At 37.4% G+C, this 19,508-nt stretch overlaps 1 protein-coding gene across 7 annotated transcripts in view; it reads left to right on the top strand.

Annotated features, from left to right (window-relative positions):
- LOC120387279 overlaps positions 1-17,569 on the top strand; it is an 80,515-nt gene extending 62,946 nt beyond the window's left edge. For 5 of the 7 annotated variants that reach the window (XM_039507762.1, XM_039507764.1, XM_039507763.1 and 2 more), the window contains 4 exons: positions 4,705-4,762; positions 7,217-7,369; positions 9,656-9,856; positions 13,962-14,126. In XM_039507762.1, the coding sequence (XP_039363696.1) occupies positions 4,705-4,762; positions 7,217-7,369; positions 9,656-9,856; positions 13,962-14,000 (451 nt within the window). In that variant the 3' untranslated portion in view covers positions 14,001-14,126. Of the gene's footprint in view, positions 1-4,704; positions 4,763-7,216; positions 7,370-9,655; positions 9,857-13,961; positions 14,127-16,834 lie in introns of those variants that run through there. The other 2 variants (XR_005590095.1, XM_039507761.1) reach the window with 2 other exon arrangements.
- Positions 17,570-19,508: the final 1,939 nt, after the last annotated feature.

Below are 19,508 nucleotides of genomic sequence, written 5' to 3'. Positions count from 1 at the left end.
CATTTTGCGGGGCTGAAAAGAAAGGCAAGGAGGAAGGCTGAAGTTATCCTATGAAATGTGTGTTTCTTTGTGGGAAAAGTTAAAATGAACCAACAATATAAAAGATTAATTATATAAAACTTTAATATAAAGCTGTCTGCTGTAATTGTGATTTTCTTTCTTTCTTTTGGTTGTCAAATATTTGTGCTTTTTTATTAAGTTTTGGATTTTTTTGGATCTTTCCAAACATTATGAAACATGTACAAAGAGTAGTAAATTAATTTGCATAAAATTGACTGCAAAGAGCAATTAGTCCTTCATTAATATGCAAATCTGGTCCAGTGGAAATTCATCTATATATGAGGCTTAAATATGCAAGTCAGTCGTGCTGTGCTAGAAACCCAGATGCTTTTATTTACTTTGAAATTGAGGGATTTGGTTAATGATGTTGTTGACAGGAAAACTTGAATAAATTTGATGATCACCGTCTTTCATATTAGCCAAGAACCACAGAAGAAAATTACCAAGTAAAATACTAATTTTATTTGGTAATTTCCTATTACCAATCTAGTAACAAAATGTCAAATACAAAGTAATAGAGTTAGATTTTTTTAATGTAGTTAGCTTGAGACTTAAAATGTTCCGCAAAGATAAAAGCAATTTTTCTTAAACTTTGGTTTTCCAGAGGGTAAAGATATCTGCATAAACTGTCCGAATAGCATGCTGTCTAGAGATTTAATATTAGAAAGTTAAATCAGTTGCTTTTTTCATTTGGAGAGAATATATAAACCCGGGAATTAAAAAGCAGCAGCTTTGGAAATTGCTGTCGTCATTCGGCAATGGCCAAAGTGTTAAATGCCTCTTTTGTTACAGTTTTTTACCAAAAAGGTTAGCCATGATCGGACAACTAATGTAGTGAACATCAGTGTAAATGGAGTAGGATCTGAGGCTAAAATAGGGAAAGAACAAGTTAAGAATTACTTAGATGAGTTAGATGTCTTCAAGTCATCAGTGTCTAATAAAATACATCCTAGAATACTTAAAGAAATGGCTGAAGAGATCTTTGAACCATTAGCAATTATGTCTGAGAATTTGTGGAAGACGGGAAAGATCCCAGAGGACTGGAAAAGAGCAAATATAGTACTTATCTATAAAAAGGGGAATAAGGACAACCCAGGGACTTATAGAACAGTCAGTGTCACTTCAGTACCCAGAAAGATAATGGAGCAAATAATCAAGCAATCAGTTTGTAAGCACCTAGAAGATAATAAGGTGATACATAGGAGTTAACATGGATTTGTCAAGAAAAAAATCACATCAAACCAACCTAACAGATGTCTTTGAGAGGGTAAAAAGTCTTATGGATAGTGGAGAAACAGTAGATGTGATATATCTTGAATTTAGTAAGGTTTTTTATACTGTCTCACGTGACCTTCTCATAAACAAACTAGGAAATATAGCCTAGATGAACCTTAAATAAGTTGAGTGCACAACTGGTTGGAAAACCATACTCAGAGAGTGGTCATCAATGGCTCACAGTCTAGCTGGAAGGACATATCAAGTGGGGTCTTGCAGAGATCTGTTCTGGGTCCAGTTCTATTCAATATCTTCTTAAATTATTTGAATAATGGCATAGAGAGTAAATGTATAAAGTTTGCAGATGATACCAGTCTCAGAGAGATTGCATGCACTTTCAAAGACTGGATTAGAATTCAAAATGACCTTGACAAACTGGAGAAATGATCTGAAATAAATAGGATGAAATTCAATAAGGACAAATGCAAAGTACTACCCTTAGGAAGGAATAATCAATAGCACAAATACAAGATTGGCAATGACTGACTAAGAAGGAATACTGCAGAAAAGGATCTGATGTTATAGTGGATCACAAACAACATATGAGTCATCAATGTAATATTGATAAAGCAGACATCATTCTGGGATGGATTAGCAGGAGTGTTATAAGCAAGACATAAGTAGTAATTCTTCCACTCCACTTAGCACTGATAAGGCCTCAAATGGAGTGTTCAGTCCAGTTCTGGGTACCACATCTCGGGAAAGATGTGGACAAATTGGAGAAAGTCAAGAGGAAAGCAACAAAAATGATTAAAGGTCTAGAAAACATGACCTCTGAGGAAAGATTGAAAACATTGGGTTTGTTTACTCTGGAGAAGAGAAGACTTAGGGGTGACATGATAATAGTCTTCAAGTATGTAAATATGTTATAAAGAGGAGGGTAATAAATTGTTCTCATTAGCCAGTGAGGACAAGACAAGAAGCAATGGGCTTAAATTGCAGTAAGGGAGATTTATGGTAGACATTAGGAAAAACTTTCTTACTATATGGGTACTTAAGCCTTGCAATGGGCTTCCAAAGGAGGTTGTGGAATCCCCATTATTGGAGGTTTTTAATAGATGTTGGACAAACACCTGTCAGGGTTGGTCTAGATAACACTTAGTCCTGCCTCAGTGCAGGGGATTGGACTGGATGACATCTCGAGGTCCCTTACACTCCTACATTTATATGATTGTTTTCCATTCGGTAGCAAAGCCAGATTTTGAGCAGGAGTGGAGCTGGGGAAGAGGTGACAGGTCCATTATACCTATTGGCTTGAAAAGGCGCAATATGTACACCTATAGATGGCCAGGGGGGCAGTCACCCCTGCCCTCCTACTAGCTTCACCACTGCTTCTATTAATTACGTAGAAAGCCTTTACAAGACTAAGTGATAAGGTCTTTGCTCTTAGCTTCCAGAGCCTGATTAGGAACCCTCTAAACCCACAGCCATAGGTGGATCACCTGAATTAATTTACAAACATCATATTTTATATATTTCAAATTTATAAAACCCTGTTTCTTTTATTGCCATACTGTAACACAGGCTGGTGTTGAGCTGCAGAGCTTTGTCTGTCCCAGAGATCTATCATGTAACACTCCCTCCGCCCTCCCCTGCGTGTGTTTTCCACAACCCTTTTGAAGCACTGTGTATTCTCCCATTGTTGTTAGTTAATGTCACAGCATCCATCATCTTTGTGGGTGAAGAGTGGATGGGATTCCCTTTTGGAGTCTATCCTTAATTACCTAGAGGGGATACTGTTGATTGATACAAAGTACTCCTCCTTTTTTCCCTTTCACCCCATTTTTTGCAGATCTCTCAGGACCAAATTTAGCCTTGACATAAGTGGTCTCTTGGTGACTAACGTCAGTTGTGCTCACTTATGCCAGAGCTGAATTTGTTTCCCGTTCTCACGTGCCTGGGAAAGTGATACTTTTAAAATAGCAGAAAAATGCAGCTTAAATGGAGTAGACTGCATTGCAGTTTGTAAAGCTATGTAATTGTAAATACCCGAGGACAAGTTAACGGATTATGCTGCTCATGGAACTGCAGTTTGATTCCTGTGAATTCTTGGCACAGCTGTTTGGTATATAAATCCTAACAGTGGTGAATTCTAAATCCTTGATGTGCTGTACCAGGCGAAAAGTCTTTAGAGTAGTTAAGGAAAGAAAAATGTACTAGGGTATATAGTGAAGTTGGCTCTTTAGCTCATCACAGTGATATTTGGTATTGCAGGTGGGTCCAGAAGCAGGGAAACCTAGAGAGAGAACTGAACATTCAGGGTTGAGACTAGTTGTCTATAACTGAAGAATCTATCCACTTGAAAACGGTGGAATTAAAATAAAAAATCATTTTGAGTCAACCAGAAATGTTTCAGTTGATTAAAAATGAAAAATTTTTGGTTTGACAAAATATTTTGAAGCAATTCATTTCAGTTTACATCAAACAGTATTTTTGGGAGGGAGGGGAGATTGTTCAGTTCTACTCCAAACTGAAAAATCTATTTTGTGCTCAGCTCCAGTTACAAGGACATCTTATTTTATTTGTTACCCTTTAAGTAACGCAGATGAGTCAAAACTGAATAATCCTCAGAATGGAAGCCACTTGAAATTTTGACTCAAAAACATATCCTTCCTGACTCTTTTAATTGTAGTGTTCAAAGGCAAGAATCAAGAATTGCATGGAATAACAATATTACTTATTTTCTTAATATTGTATGTCACAGTCCATGTTCAAAGCCCTTTACAAACTTTTCTAATTAGTCCACATAGCACCCATGTGAGATATTGTCTCCATTTAACAGATGAGAAAAAAAGATGTGGGGTAACTTACCCAAGGCCAGAGACAGTTGCAGTCTTGGAGCCAGGATTAGGACTCCAGACGTACTGATCTCAGTGCTTAAACTTCTTAATAACATCATCTGAAATTGATTGCTCCCAGCCAAGAGCAGAGAAATGTACAGTTTCTGACTCCCAACTGCGTGGTAGTTTTCACTAACTTTGACAACTAATTTTTGATCTCACCACTCAATTGCAATAATCATAAGTGCCTTGATTTCTCATTTCATCTAGTTGACAGAAGGGAAACCCCACTTACCAATATGTCTCAAAAATATTTAATCAATAGATATCTTAGCATAATAGTAATAACTTGAAGGTACCTCCTGCTAACTTTATAAGCTTTAATATCCTAGATTAATAAACACTTCAGCCTTCTGCCTTGAGTTTACTATAAATAGATTATCTCAGAAACACAAAATCTCTTCAGTTATCATCTAATTACACTTCAGTTCTACATATGCAGTACTAGGGACTCTATTAATAGTAAAATTGTGAGGGAGAAACAAATATGGCCTGTTTTGTCCATTTTTTGTCCATGCTTCCTTTGCAGTGACTATGTGAGGAGTGGTGTGCACAGTGCTCCGTTGTTTCAGGGTTCTCCAAGTGCAGTAAGTATTCTGGATGAAGATGAGATTTTTTTTCCTTCTGACAAACTGGAAAGAGAGGGGAAACGTAGTGAATTTTAATACTCATGAAAGGGAAAGACTGATATACTAATGATGGACATGGAACTGTTCACATAAACCTTTATTCACACAATTTGCCTAGCTCATATGAGTTAAAATACGAGAATAAGGATTGTTTAGATGCTCTCTTTAAACTTCTTGCTACTCTTATACAACTTCAAACTTCCTTTCATGCAAAATAGGATTCCAATGTAATGGCAACTATCTGAGCTAACTGAAAATGATGGTGGTTCAGTTAACCAAAGTTTCCCTAATCCATTCCCCTTAATGGTTCCTGGAGATACCAAAGAGAAAAGTACCAGTTTATTTACCCAAGTTCATTAGTTCACAGAGTTCACATGTGCAGTTAATTCAAAATACACAAGACGCAAGGCAGTGGAGAATTGGGACCTAAATGCACATACTGTGTGTTTATTTTCTAGGCACCGCCTTTATCCATCAAAGAGACACACCCCTGTATAGTGATTGCATGTGCACATGATCCCTGTGGGCACTGGGTCCTGCCATAGCTTGCAGAATTGATTTTATTTTGCCATATGATGTAATCCAGCAGCTGGCATTTGCTGGGCCCAATGTCAACGGAATGCTTTGCTTTCTTGTCTTTTATATGACCTCTTGGGTGTCTCTGCTGCAAGCTGTTATTGTGGCTATGCAACTGCCTGTATATCTGGTGTTGGGCCAATATCCATTTCCATCAATTTTTTTCATTGGATATGCCTATGAAGACCTTTCTGGCAGGAGATGTATTTTGCAATTTATTTTCCTCCTAACTTATATTTGTTTGACATAAAAGTTATTAAAACTGCTAACAGCCTGGCCAATTAGTCATTTTGAAGTGGCACTTTTGTAAACAATAATACCCAGGATTTTATAGTACTTTACTAATATTAATTTATCTGCACAGAGTAATTTTTTTGATGTAAGACCTTTTTCTTTTTCATGGTGCTAGAATCCCTGGCATCCAACCATGCATCATCCAGCTTTATACTGGTCAGCCAGGAGAATTTTAACTTACACCAGAGCAGTCTTTAAGAAAAATGTAAGGCTGGCTCACTGAGGACTAAACAGTTTGCACCCACCTCTGTACTGTGATATGCCTATACAACTCCACCTTAACTACTAAATTGCATTTGCAAGGGAGTGCTTTGCCTGGATGCTACACTCATTTTGAGTCCAAGTTTTCCAGCTGATTTCAACTGGGATCCCGCAGGTCCTGTCTGCACAGATAAGGCCCACTGTGTCCGAAAGCGCAAATAACTATTTCCAGTACTCCATATCTTCCAAAACTAACTGCTAAGAAGTACCAAAGAGATACTCATGGGAAGACTGAGGATTTGGTGGGAACAACTCCCTCCGAATTAAACAATCATGACAGGATTTTTTATTCTGCCCTAGTGGTGGATGATCAGCCTCCTTTGAGACAAATATTAGTGATCTGGCCAGCAGGAGGCACTAAAAGAGCAGCAGTTATTATTTGTCTGCTGCTTATTCTAGACCTCAATCTTGTCAGCTCCCTGGTCTGATTCTGTAAGTAATCCTATTGATTTAATTGAGGACCATTTACACGAGCAAAGATTATTTCTGAGAGTAAATATTGCATGCCTGGGTTCCAAACTTTTATAAAAAGGTTAGATAAATTGTGGTACAACATGTTTTTATTGTATGAAATAAATTAAGCTTCAAAATTTCAAAAGATTTTATCAGTCCAGTATCAAGAAATTTACCTTTTGAGATTGAACCCTCTCTCACTGCCTCTGGTATGATGGGGTCTGATTATAATTTATCCACATGGAACTATACATTCATTCCATTGGATTGAATAGCAAACATCTGCAAAGCATCATTATATTTATGAGATATTGCTCTAGTACACTTTTTTTATTGCCCTGGATTTATAACTGTGATGTTAAATAAAATCTGCTGATTTCAAAATTTGAGACAGTGTTTTGTTTCTTGATGCTATTGATGCAAACGTGTAAATCGCTATACCTGCAGAATTGCAGAAGTTAGTTAGTTTAGGTTCCTGTATGTGCAATAGCACCAAACTGTGGCTTTAGGATCCTTCTTGTAAGGTGTAAAATAAAGAAATATGCTAGCTACTGCGTAAATGGTGATGCGTAAACAAATAAATATAGTCCAAAAACCATTCAAAGAGATTACTAAAGAGAAAATATGCTCATTATCCAAGAATACTAATAGATAAACTAGGCAGAGGATGGCATTATGCTTTGCAAAATCTTACATCCTAACTTCCAGTACAGAAGCTTGAAGTGTGAAGATAAATGATGGACAGTTTATGGGAGTAAAAAATAGGCAGTTCATGTTTAATCTTTTTTTTTTCTTGGAGGAATCTGACTTTTTCTGTGTATTTTGCAGGAATTTCTCCAGTCTGTAATCTCTCAGCCAGTGAAGGATGTTATGGCTGAAGGTATAAAGAAAAAGACATTAAAACTTTTGCCAACTTTTGGCAGTGTTACTCTTGAGTTTTGGGATGGTCATTACTTTGAAGAGGAGCATTATGAGCTACCTGTAAGTTCAAGTTTATATGATGGAAATTAAATCAATCATTCATATATTATACTGGTTCTTCTACCTCTCTAAGTACTCCTTCAACGTCTTTCTTGGAAGCTTCTCTTAATTTCCTTCCTTCTGTTCTCCGTAGACCTCCTTAAGGTCATCTTCAGTCACTCCCTTTTTTCCCCTCACAGTTCATCACTTGGGTATCACATTCTCTCTCTTTTGTCTTTGTTCATTATCTCTCCACTTAAGGACAACAAATCTACCTTTCCATCCCCATCCACTCCCTCTCTATTCAGTCTTACGTGTCCATACTTTTTTGGCATCTCATTCTAGTTATCCTACCACACACTAAAGTTAATTATGACAAAAAATTTTCCCCTTTTTCCCAGCAGAATAATGGTTGAGTCACTAGCAGATCACTGCTTCAGTGTTTCTTTTGATTCTTCTGTCTCTTTCACCCCTATTGCCAGCTTTTTTGGTTTCTTCATCTGCAACATTCTCTAAATTTCATCCTTGCCCTCTTTTCCTACTGCTGAAACCCAAGTCCACACTTTGACCAATTTTCACCTTGACCACTGTTACCTCCTCTCTGGTCTCGTCTCATTCCCCTGTAATCTATCCAAAATGGTATTGCCAAAATCATCTTTCTCTCACCATGTCCATCCCCTCTTCGAATTGCCTAATTGCCTTTCTTTAATCTTTTACATGAAATTCAAGGTTCTCATTCTTCCCAAGCTCTTCAGAACATCTCAGCTCTCATTTCTTCCTACTCTTCCTCTCACTTCTTATGTTCATTGAAGGTTGCCCTTCTAAGTATTTCTTATATATCCTTTCACTCTACATGATTTCTTTCATTCTGTCCCTTACATCTGTAACTCACTCCTGAACCTTGTACACCAACCAACAAGCCTACTTCCCATTCTGATTTGAAACCCTCCTTAAAACTCACTTTTCCCCTGAAGTTTATCAGTGCTAATTCACCAGAGAAAAACTGTCAACCAAAATTTAAGACTGTGTCTTCCTTTATGTTCTGCACAGGAGGTTAACACTCTGTAGCAAACATTAGACAATAGTAAGACATAAATACACTAAATATTACTGTATATGCATATACAGTAATATACGGTAATAGTAGTAATACATAGCAAAGACAAGATTGTCAAGCAGGTTTAACAATAAGATGCATCAGAGAATGTAAAGTATGTAGACGTTGTATATTACGTACCTCAGCTATTATTTGTTTGTTGTTGTTTTTCTTATTTTTTCAACTTTTGTTGTTAACCATTTTCAGTCCTTGAACATGGGGCTTGGAAGAAGCAATATTACATATCTGCCCTGGTGTATGGTCTTAGCTATGTAAGAAAGTTGCACCAGTTTAATTTAAAATGTTTTTAACTGGTGCAAGCCTATGCATAGAAACTCCTTTTGGTTTAAGTGTGTCCTGTTTTGTTTGATCTTAAATCTATCCCCAATCAACCTAACCTAAACCAAAATAAGCCTGGTTTAAGCCAAAATAAAAATATTTAAACAGACTTTTGTAGTGTTTTAACTAAATCAGTATAAAAATCACACCTTTACTTAAACTAGTGCAACTTTCTTATATAGAGAAGCTTTTTCAGTCTCCACCAGAAACCTCTCCCAGTTGTGTGCTTTCCCAGGGTATACTGGTGTCATGCAAGTACAATGCCTAAATTGTAGGTACTAGTGACAGTCAAACTGGGATTGGGGCATACTTTTTCAGAAATGCAAATTTACATTTTAGACATAAATATAGTGATGCTTGCTTAATCCTGATAAAGTTATGGTAAAACAGACACTTTTTAGATGTTACATTTATAAAATTAAAGCGACACAATCAATCTGAAAATCACTGTATCTGAATATTATGTATTTTCTATATTACAAGTAATCTCTAGTCTAACTGAATATTGAAACTGTCTAGTTTGATTATTTTGTGCATTGACAGCTTTACTGACTGTGTAGGAGAAACAATGAGTTTCTTCTCCACTGAAATAATTCTTGTAAACATATTAATAGAAGTGCAGAAAAGGAATTTAATATTTTCAAGCCCATACTAATTAAAGATCTGTAAGATACTGATTTTTCTTAAAAATTTGCCCCCTCCTCCCTAAACAAACAAAAAACATTGTCAGTGTCCCTTTGTCCCAAATAATTTTTCAAGGGGGTGGGGGAGGAGATAATTAGTTCTGAAAGTATTAATCCAGTTCATGATTTAATAGCTTTGATCTCATGCTTTATATCAAATTTTTAAAACTGTACCTCTTTAAAATTAAGGTTCTAAACAACCTTCTAACTGTTGCCAACACAAAGAAATTTGTGGACACTCAAGCAAACAAGAGAGGCCAGGAGCTGTCACAGCTAGTTCTGCACAGTATGGATAAAAAAATAAGAAAATTGGGACGACATAGCCCTGAATATTATCAACAAGAGTATTTTTACAAAGAAGCAATGGGAAACGCTTTTTACAGTCTTGTGGTAAGCGTGAACGTTCTAAGTTTTTGCTATAAATTAACATGTAACCTCCAGTTATTTATTATTTATTTCTATTTGTAAAATTAGAGGCATCTCCCCAAGCACTCTAAGCACCTCTGATCAATACTTAAATAAATCAGTGGGTTTCCCTTAAACTTTTGAAAAAAATCATCTATACAGGGAATATTTTCTTTGTTTTTAAACCGTGTCAGACAAAATTGTTGTGGCTCTTTATCAAGTAAGCCACAGTCAAGTATGAAAGGTGATTGATGTATCTGGACTTTTCAGAACTCTGTCAAATCAAACAAAAACTTCCCACAACCTGTGTTTTAAACTTAATAGTTAAGAAGGCTTTCCTCAGGCTGGTACCAAATGAAACTTAACTAAAAAGAGATGTCTTTTTACCAAAATGTGTAGATAAAACAAGCCTTTTTCTGTGTTGTTACATTCTCATTACAGGGAAAGCCTGACTGTTAATATTAGCTAGCCCCAACTTCCCAAAGCATAGCTGTCTTTTAGTGTGCTGGGGGAATTATTTAATTCACCTAGGGTAACCAGACTTCCCAATTGTATCGTGACTGTCCCGATATTTACTTGTTTGCCCCGCGGGTCGGAATGCAAATTGTCCTGATATTTTGCACTCCGGCGCACAGGCGGAAGAGGCTTGTGCCCCCAACTCAGCCCTGGCCCTGCCCCAACTCCGCCCCTCCCTGCCCCATTGGATCCCTCCCCAAATCCCCGCCCTGGCCCCGCCTCATCCCCAAGCACGCCACATTCCTCCTCTTTCCCTCTCCCTCCCAGGCTTGAGCTGGTGCGGTGGGGAGCTGCCGGTGGGAGCTCAGCCCCCACCAATTTTTCCTATGCTCTGGCGGCTCTTTTTTTTTTTTTTGCTCCGCTGGTGACCCCCCTGCCTCTCCCCCCATGTCCCGATATTTCAGGTCTCTCATCTGGTCACTCTAAACTCACCACAGTTGGTCTAGCCCTGCTGTAGTAACAAGAATTCATTTGTGATATGCGTAATTTGCTGTTGCTTAAAACACTTTGAGTTCTCTCTCAGTACGTGTTAGAAGTTTACTGAATGTTGAATATAATCCTGATTTATTTATCCTCTTAGTATCTTGGGTCACAACTATGGCTATTGGTGCTGTTTCTGAGCCCTGGTTTGCACTACAAACTTGTGTTGGTATAACTTGGATCACTTGATGGATTACCTGTTCTGTTCATTCCCTCTGGAGCATCTGGAATTGGCCACTGTCAGAAGACAGGATAATGGGCTAGATGAACCTTTGGTCTAACCTAGTATGGCCGTTCTTAGGTTCTAATCCCTTCACTTGGAGCAAGCATCAGTGCTCTTTCCTTCTTTGAAAGAGGAAGTATTAACCCATCTCTGTCAGTCCATGTCATAGGTGCCTAGTACTACCTTATTCTGTAACATTCAGAAAAAATCCTCCTTCCTAAATTCTAGCACTCTGGAAAATTGGCACAAATTGGGTGTCTCCAAGCAGAACTCCAACATTTTCACTAGTCATGAGACCAGGTGAAACCCCTTTGCCCACAAAGACACTTTGAGCGAATGCCGTTCCCATCTGATTTTAAACTCATATTTGTGGACTAAGACTGTTCCTCCAAAATGTACATCCTAAATGGGTCTATATGCTTTCAACCTGGCACACAGTCTATTTGTACTTGATTTGTTTCCATCTCTCACAATCTGTGTTTGGCTTTGCTGGTACTGGTAGTTTTACCAATTTGTAATGTTAAATGCATTGTGACCAGCTACCAGGTCCTCATGGTGGCTAAATAAAATTTCCTCTTTTGAAACAATGCTTACTATTACCACACACATACAAAAAGCAGGGGGTATTTAGGAAGGTAATTCCAAAAGGCATAGAGATCTATTGATTCTTGTAATGTGGCAGGAAGAGCTGCAGTATCATGAATCAGTGCAAGCTGACACAGTTACAGATTTTGACTTTCAGATCTAGGACTTACGTAACTGAGTAGAATGAGAAAAAGATGTTATAAAGTGTCTCAAATAGATCATCCAGTCTTCTGTCCCTCAGCATTTTTGGAGGTGTCCTTGGGTCAGTAAGGTTGCTTATAAATACATGTTTTGCATATAAACCGACTTTTAAATTCAATCATTTGGCACTTAGGTTTCAGAGAGTCATAAACACTCTACTGTCACTGCCAGGCAGAAAAGACTCAATTCAAGTTTTTGTTCGGCTTCGACTTGATTACTTTTTAGTCTCTAAAGCACTTCCCTTGCAGTGTTAATTGACTGCAATTTCTGTTTTTCATGACTTGTAGAAAATAACATCAAGTATAAATGCTTCATAGAACCATAGAAATGTAAGACCGGAAGAGACCTCAAGAACTTGTCAAGTCCAGCCCCCTGCGGAGCCAGGACCAAGTAAACCTTGACCATCCCTGACAGGTGTTTTGTCCAATTTGATCTTAAAATTCTCCAATGATGGGGATTCCACAACCTCCTTTGGAAACCTATTCCAAGGCTTAAGTACCCTTATAGTAAGAAAGCTTTTCCTTAGAGCTGACCTAAACCTCCCTTGCTGCAGTTTAAGCCCATTATTTTTTCTACTGCTTTCAGTGGACATGGAGAACAATTGAACACATTTCTGTTTATAACAGCCCTTAACATATGTGAAGACAGTTATCAGGTCTCCCCTCAGTCTTCCTTTTTCCAGATTAAACATGCCCAGTTTTTTAAACCTTTCCTCAAAGAGAAGGTTTTCTAAACCTTCTTTCATGTGTGTTGCTCCATTCTGGAGTCTCTCCACATCTTTCCTAAAGTGCGGTACCCAGAACTGGACAGAGTACTCCAACTGAGGCCTCACCAGTGCAAGGTAGAGTGGGACAGTTACCTCCCCTGTCATACATATGACACTCCTGTTAATACACCACAGAATTATATGAGTGTTTTTCACAGCTGCATCACATTCTTGACTTATATTCAATTTGTGATCCATTATAACGCCCAGATCCTTTTCAGCAGTACTTATTTCCCGTCATATATTTGTGCGTTTGATTTTTTTTCCTTCCTAAATGAAATGACTTTTTACTTATCTTTACTGAATTTCATCTTGCTGATTTCAGAGCATTTCTCCAATATGTCAAGGTCATTTTGAATTCTACTTCAATCCTCCAAAGTGCTTGTATCATCTGCAAATTTTGCCACCTCACTGTTTTTCCATTTTTCCAGATAATTTATGAGTATGTTGAATAGCACTGGTCCCAGTACAGATCCTGTGGGGACCCTGCTATTTCTCTCTTTCCACATACATATTTTGTTCTTTGTGAAAGCATATGCTAATACAATTAATCAGGTTCAAACTCTGATTGAACCAAGTGTTATAAGGAAAAGATTGCTTTACTTTTCTGAGTGGAGTTTCTTCTGTATGTGATGCCTAAGCAGGAAGATTAATTCTAATAAATCTTTCATATTTTACAATTAGGAGCATGTTGTGTGTTTATTTTGCAATTTTCTGAAGCGTCTGTCAGTAGCCACTTTTTGAGATGGAATATCACACTAAATGGTCTATAGGTCTATTCTGGCATAGAAATTCTTAATTTCATGCCCTTATTGTGCCACGTTTTCTCTCACCTTCAAATCAAATACGAAAAAGATTTGGTAAGAATGCCTAGAAAGCTCCTTATAATTTAGTAAATGTAGAACAATATTCAGTTACCAATAGTCTACAGTTAGGATGCCATGGAGTAAGTGAGTCACTCAGGTTTATTTGCATTAGTTTATGTCTTCAAGAATCCAGTGAGTTCACATGCTCTTATTTTCTTTGTCAACTTAATTGCCATAAGGGGTCAGTCTTAAAGTGGGCATGAGAGCATGGAACTGAAGTGATTAAAGTAGCCGAACAGTCTATCTTTGCTGTAGCCAATCAACTTCAATTTCTGTATATCCCTAAGTAATATTAGGAAGGAGTGGTGTCCTCAAGTAATGTTTCTTTCATCAAATATTTTACTATAGAATACTTTTAAGGGAAAAAAATTAAAAGGAAATGTCTCAAACCTCTTATCTACAAAATATTCAAGTCTGTGCATCTAGGTCAACCAATGTTTTATTTTATTACAGGAAACAATCCTCTTGAATGCAGGTTATGGTCATCTATGAGCTTTCCCTTCAAAGGTGAAGAATATTGGGTATCAAAATGATCAAATTCTTAAACTGGATCAAACATATTTTCAAGCTCTACCTAAAACTAAGTATACATTATGTGTATTTTGCCTCCATTTTATAACTTACTGATTTAAAAAATATATATAAATAATAGAATTAAGAATCTTTTGTACAAAAAGCATTTCTTCCTGCATGTATGGGGTATAAATTGTATATATCTTTACATTAAAGTTGTTCCATTTACTGCTGATTCAAAATGTACTTTTGTTGTTTTCCTGATTATAAATGTGAAAGTTCATTTTCAACAGCTATTATACTGACAGCAACAATAGCTGATTAAAAAGTCTCTTTGTACCTTCTTGTCTTATCCATTAGGAAATCTTAGTAAATGTAGGTTACCCGGGACAGCATTGTTGCAGCTCAGCTTCCATGTCCTGTGGCCTCCTGAAATAGTTGCAGTATGATGCATTGGTCTTCTATCATTTGCAACTCTGTAGGTGTCAAATAAAGAATGGCCACCTCTTCACTCCTTTGCCACATTGCAAACCCCTTAGTGGCTAAATGATGCTTAATTATTCATCCATACAGAGCCAAATTCTCAGCCCTGCTTGCATAGCTATAAGGATCTTTGTGTGAGGCACAATCCTTTTCAAGTTCCCCTAGCTGGCTACCAGCTAGAACTGACAGGGCTGTGAGGATGTTGAGGTGGTGATGGTGCTGTTCTTGTTCAGAGCCTCACCTGAAATCTGCCCCCAAATCTTGAGTTCAGTCTATGACAGAAGAACTTGCTGAAGTCTGACTTCTCCCTGGGATAGGGGAGGAGTTGCATCGCTGTGTAAGCTATACACCAGGAATGTGCTTCACTCCTCCAAACCAGACCCACTTAGATGAAAGGAAACCTATGGTTATGGGACTGCTAAGGGCTATATGCCACAGATGTTTTGTGCTCAACAATAAAAAATAATTTGGTAAGTATCTAATGTTTGAGCTTGTGCATCTGCAGCTCTTTCTAAATGTAAAGAAGAATTAAGTGTCCACACAATGCATTTAACAGATGGCATGTTTTCTGCATTCCTGTGTTTGCATAAGAGATCGTGGATAATCAAATTATTGTGATGGGCAAAAAATGGCGAATAGACAATTCCCATCTATAACAACACTTGATATATTTGCCCTTTTATCAGAAACAATAACTTATAGGTGAAGGAAATCTTCTTGATAATCCAGTCATACAGTTCCTCCAATGATGTATTTTTAGGAGGACTGTAAAGAGAGAGAGTTTCTTCACCTGAGTGTCTGCTTCAACGTGTTTGTAGTGTTTGCCATTGTCCTTCATACTGTACCAATAATCAAATTTATCTTATTTCCTCAGATGTTCTTCGTCCTTTCAATTCATCTGAAAGCATCCAAACTAAAGCGTTTATATTTCAGATATCTTTTTTCTTAAATGGACAATATCAGCTTAAAAATTAAATTAAAAATTCCTTACTTGTGTTACAAATTATTCCTTAGATTATTAATGTCATGATGATGTGCAGGCAGGAGCAAGCCGCACAGAGAAGCACATGTGATTGTAATAACCTAGGTGTACTGAGTCCTATAGTCTTAATTAACTCTTTAAATGCCTTCCAGTACAACCAAGTGAAAGAATTGCATTATCTGATTTACTGGTCACTCTTTATGCTGTTAGTACATTTTGGATTTCTCAGTTTGGCAATGAAAATAGATTAGTCAGTTTCACTTTGCTTTTAGTCAATTTCACGTGCAAATAATACATTTTATAAAATAGAATATCTGTACTCTTGGTTAAAAAAAGAGTTTTGTATCACAGAAGGGATTGTTGGTGATTTTTAAAAGAAAATCATTCACTCTATGATATTCTTTTTAGTTTCTCTTATCCATACCCCCATCTTGGGAGTCCCTACCGTACCTAAAATAATCACCAGTGCTATGTGGACTGGCAAAATTTGTCCACAGCATTTCAGATGCCTGGTGTGTCCTTTGCTGAAAAGGAAACAGCTGGGTATTTTCTGACATAATGTGCCTAATCCACCTCTGCTGTCATCATCTTAATTGCTGTTGCTGTTTTTTTAAGTCCTCTACAGAAGGTCTTTGTAATGACAAGTGAACAGTTTACGCTTCATACGCATACATAAAGAAAGCTGCTGCTAATTGGAGGGGGAGTAATGCAGTTATGATTCCTCAATGTTTAAGTTACAATTGGTTAAAAGGACACATTTTGGTTAGTATTTACTCTGCTATATAAAATTCTATCCAGGGTGAAATTTGATTGATAAGGTCTGACCTCAGAAATGACTATTTTGGAGGGAGAAGAGATGTTTGTTTAAACCTTACTTATAATACCAATATCAGCATATCTATGACTGTTTATTTCTTATTTTATCTGTGATTGTGAACTGGTAATGGCTACAATAGCAAGTCATGTCACAAGTGGGGGAGAGAGAATCCCTGTTATACCCCTGAAGAACTCCTTTTTTCTATACCCTGCCCTCAAGGCATGTAGCCATAATCTTCCAGATTAATAGGACTCTTCAGAGCCCAGCAGTAATGCCCCTTAATCTACCAGAGGGGGGTTACTGTTGAGTAATGTACTCCCTTTCCCCTCCACTGCTTCCCCTAAGGGCTCAGCACGCTGCCTCAGCAGCACTCCCAGCTCCTAAGAGGCTGAAGAAGCTTGTTTTCTCTCTTCTCCAAAAGTTAAATTTCTGTAGTATAGATAGCTATAGATAAAGTACTCTCACAGTTACATGTCAAAACTTGTTTTATCTAAATGTTAAGATTTTTCCTTTTTGTTCCTCATTCCACAGATAACAATATCTTGGGAGAGCATCAGCCTGGAGCCTTGCTTCCTATAATCATTGAAGGGCTGAAGGTATCCCCTAACTCCCCCTTCCAGCTTATTGACTCACTTTGTCAGTAGCTTGTGTGTTATGAGAAGATATCATTCTTTAGAATCAGAACAGGGAAAGAAACACTGTTTGCACTGAGAGAATCATAGAGATGACAGTTCTTTTTTTCTAAAGCATTCAGTGTGTAATTGCTGAAGACATTCCAAGCCATTCTAATGAAGTGTACTGTCTGCCAGTCTGTGTGCTCTTCCTAGAGAACCATCTGTTACACCTCAAATATCTAAAGGTCTGCCATCATTTATTGCACCAAACAAATCAATTTCTTTGTCTGACCTGCAGTAACTTGTCAATGTGGCCTCCTAGAAGGTAGTTTGTTACCATGCAAAGCACACGATCTTCTGTCTCTTGTTGCTATATAAAAATGTTTTTTCATGACTCATCATAGCAAATTTCTGATATCAGACCTACTGATTAGATTTTTAATTTACTTGGTAACATATATAAATACTAAAAAATCCTGAATGATTTTTCTCTTCACTCAATCATTGTTACATCATACGCTTTTTTCTTTTGGTAAACCAAACCTTTCGTTGTAATACTTTGTAGGTCTTGTGTATAAAGGCAACATGGCCTTATTGTAACTTGATTTACTGTTCCTTTAATTAGATTATTTGTAGCTGAAACAAAGCTTTGTTAGCCAATAACATAACAAATCTTGCTGTGTCATGTCGCTGCAAATAAAGATATTTCAAATTACACTGTTTGGTGGTTACCAGAAGGGTTCTTATGATAAGCATGTGGCCCTTTGGAACACAAGGATATAGGACCCAATCCTGCAGCATATGAAGTCACTGGGACCTTAATGTGAGTAAAGGCTGCAGGAGCAGGCCTATAATGGTAAATGTTATGGTTATTTGCAAACCCATTACTCCCCCTTCCCTGCTGTAGATTCAAAGAACATCCTCACTCTCTCATTCATCTGAGACGGTTCATTTCTTTTCCCCTAATACTTTGACCTGTGAGAATACAAGTGCTTTTTTGAGAAGTGCCGAAATGTCCTATTGTGAGATTCCTTACCTAAGAGACTCTTAAGACTTGTGCCTAAATAGGTAGTAGTCTTCTATTATTTTTTCCATTAAACAATATGAAACTAATTGAGACCCTGAAGCACGTGTAACTTTGCACACATGTGTAGTCCCAGGGACTTCAAAAGGACTACTCACCTGCATATTTAAGTCTTTGCAGGAGCAGGGCCTAACAATACAGGAATTCTCAGATTACCTTCTTTTCACTGCACTATATTGTACCCACATAGTTTAATAGGGTCCTCTACTAAAACCTGACCCACCAATGAAAATCAGACCACAATACAAAATTCACCATCTTGTGAAAGTAGTCCTGTAATACCCAAACCTGAGGAGGTATTAATGAAAAAGCAGCTTAAGGTAGGTGAGTTGAAGAGCAGAATCCAGAGTGAAAAACGCTTAATGAAAATCTTAATTACAGTGTATAGTGCCTTCACACCACAGTGACGGTACCCTAGAAATGCATTAGAATAGATATTTAGTTGGACCTAATCAGCTCCCCCAGTCCTACCTCCTGTGAGTTAATTTTTTTCATTAAAAAGTAAGTTATTGTTCTCTTATTCCCATAACCTATTTGCTAGGCAGTTTTGGTACTGTACATTCAGTATGTATGCCAGGATTCCAGTAACTTGATTTAATTGTTTACAGAAGAACACACATTATGTAAATACTCTACTGTACCTTGTCCTCTGGAGTGCTGCACATACTTATAGTAGTACTGTTCATAGTAAATGTTTTGGTAACTTTGTAGTGGTCAGGGCATATTTGTTAAAGCCTGATAGACATTTATTTACAGTAATAATATTTTTAATCCCTCTTGTTTAAATTGCTTGATAGTAATTACTATTGCAGACAATGTGGCTGTGGGGATCCATCCATTTTAGGTACCTTAAATTGTTAAAAATTAGCTTTCACCCAACCCCATTTGAAGCCATTTGGAAAAGAGAACTGTTGAGCAGATGCCAATAATAAATCCTGTTGAGATCTCTATATCCTCCTGATAGTACAGCCTGTGCCAACTGGAGACTGACTGGCATGAATCTGAACTCTCTGTACCACTTGATATATTGTGCTTCAAATGGACCAATTACAATAATTACCAGCTCTGTGGCTGGGCCTTTAGTGCTCAGTCTGCACCTCATACCCCAGCTAGCTGGCAATATATCCAATCCTACAAACTCTGTTTTTCAAATAAAATGAGTGTGAAATGAAATACTTAGAAAAATCAGAAGAGAGCTTGAACAGAAATTAAATGCTAGCCATTGGTGATGGTGTTCATGATGCAAACTGTAGATTACTAGAAAGTTACAAAGTTAGGCCCAAATCCTGCAATCAGTTCAGCATGGGAAGACCCTTTTCCATGGGGGTCCAATTACAGGATCAGTGCTTGAAAAAGTACAGTGGGGAGCACTTTATAAATGTCTATAGATTGGTAGAAATTCTGCCTTATATTTCAATATATATATTTTAAGATAGTGAAACTAAATCAGAAAAAAACTGTGTAAATAGGAGTGGTATACTTTTAATTAAGCCATTGTTACTTTTCA

This window comes from Mauremys reevesii, linkage group 20 (assembly GCF_016161935.1).
Source record: "Mauremys reevesii isolate NIE-2019 linkage group 20, ASM1616193v1, whole genome shotgun sequence".
Classification (NCBI taxonomy): domain Eukaryota; kingdom Metazoa; phylum Chordata; order Testudines; family Geoemydidae; genus Mauremys; species Mauremys reevesii.
The sequence above is the reverse complement of the archived record's forward strand: the minus strand, read 5'-3'. Positions and strand labels throughout refer to the sequence as shown.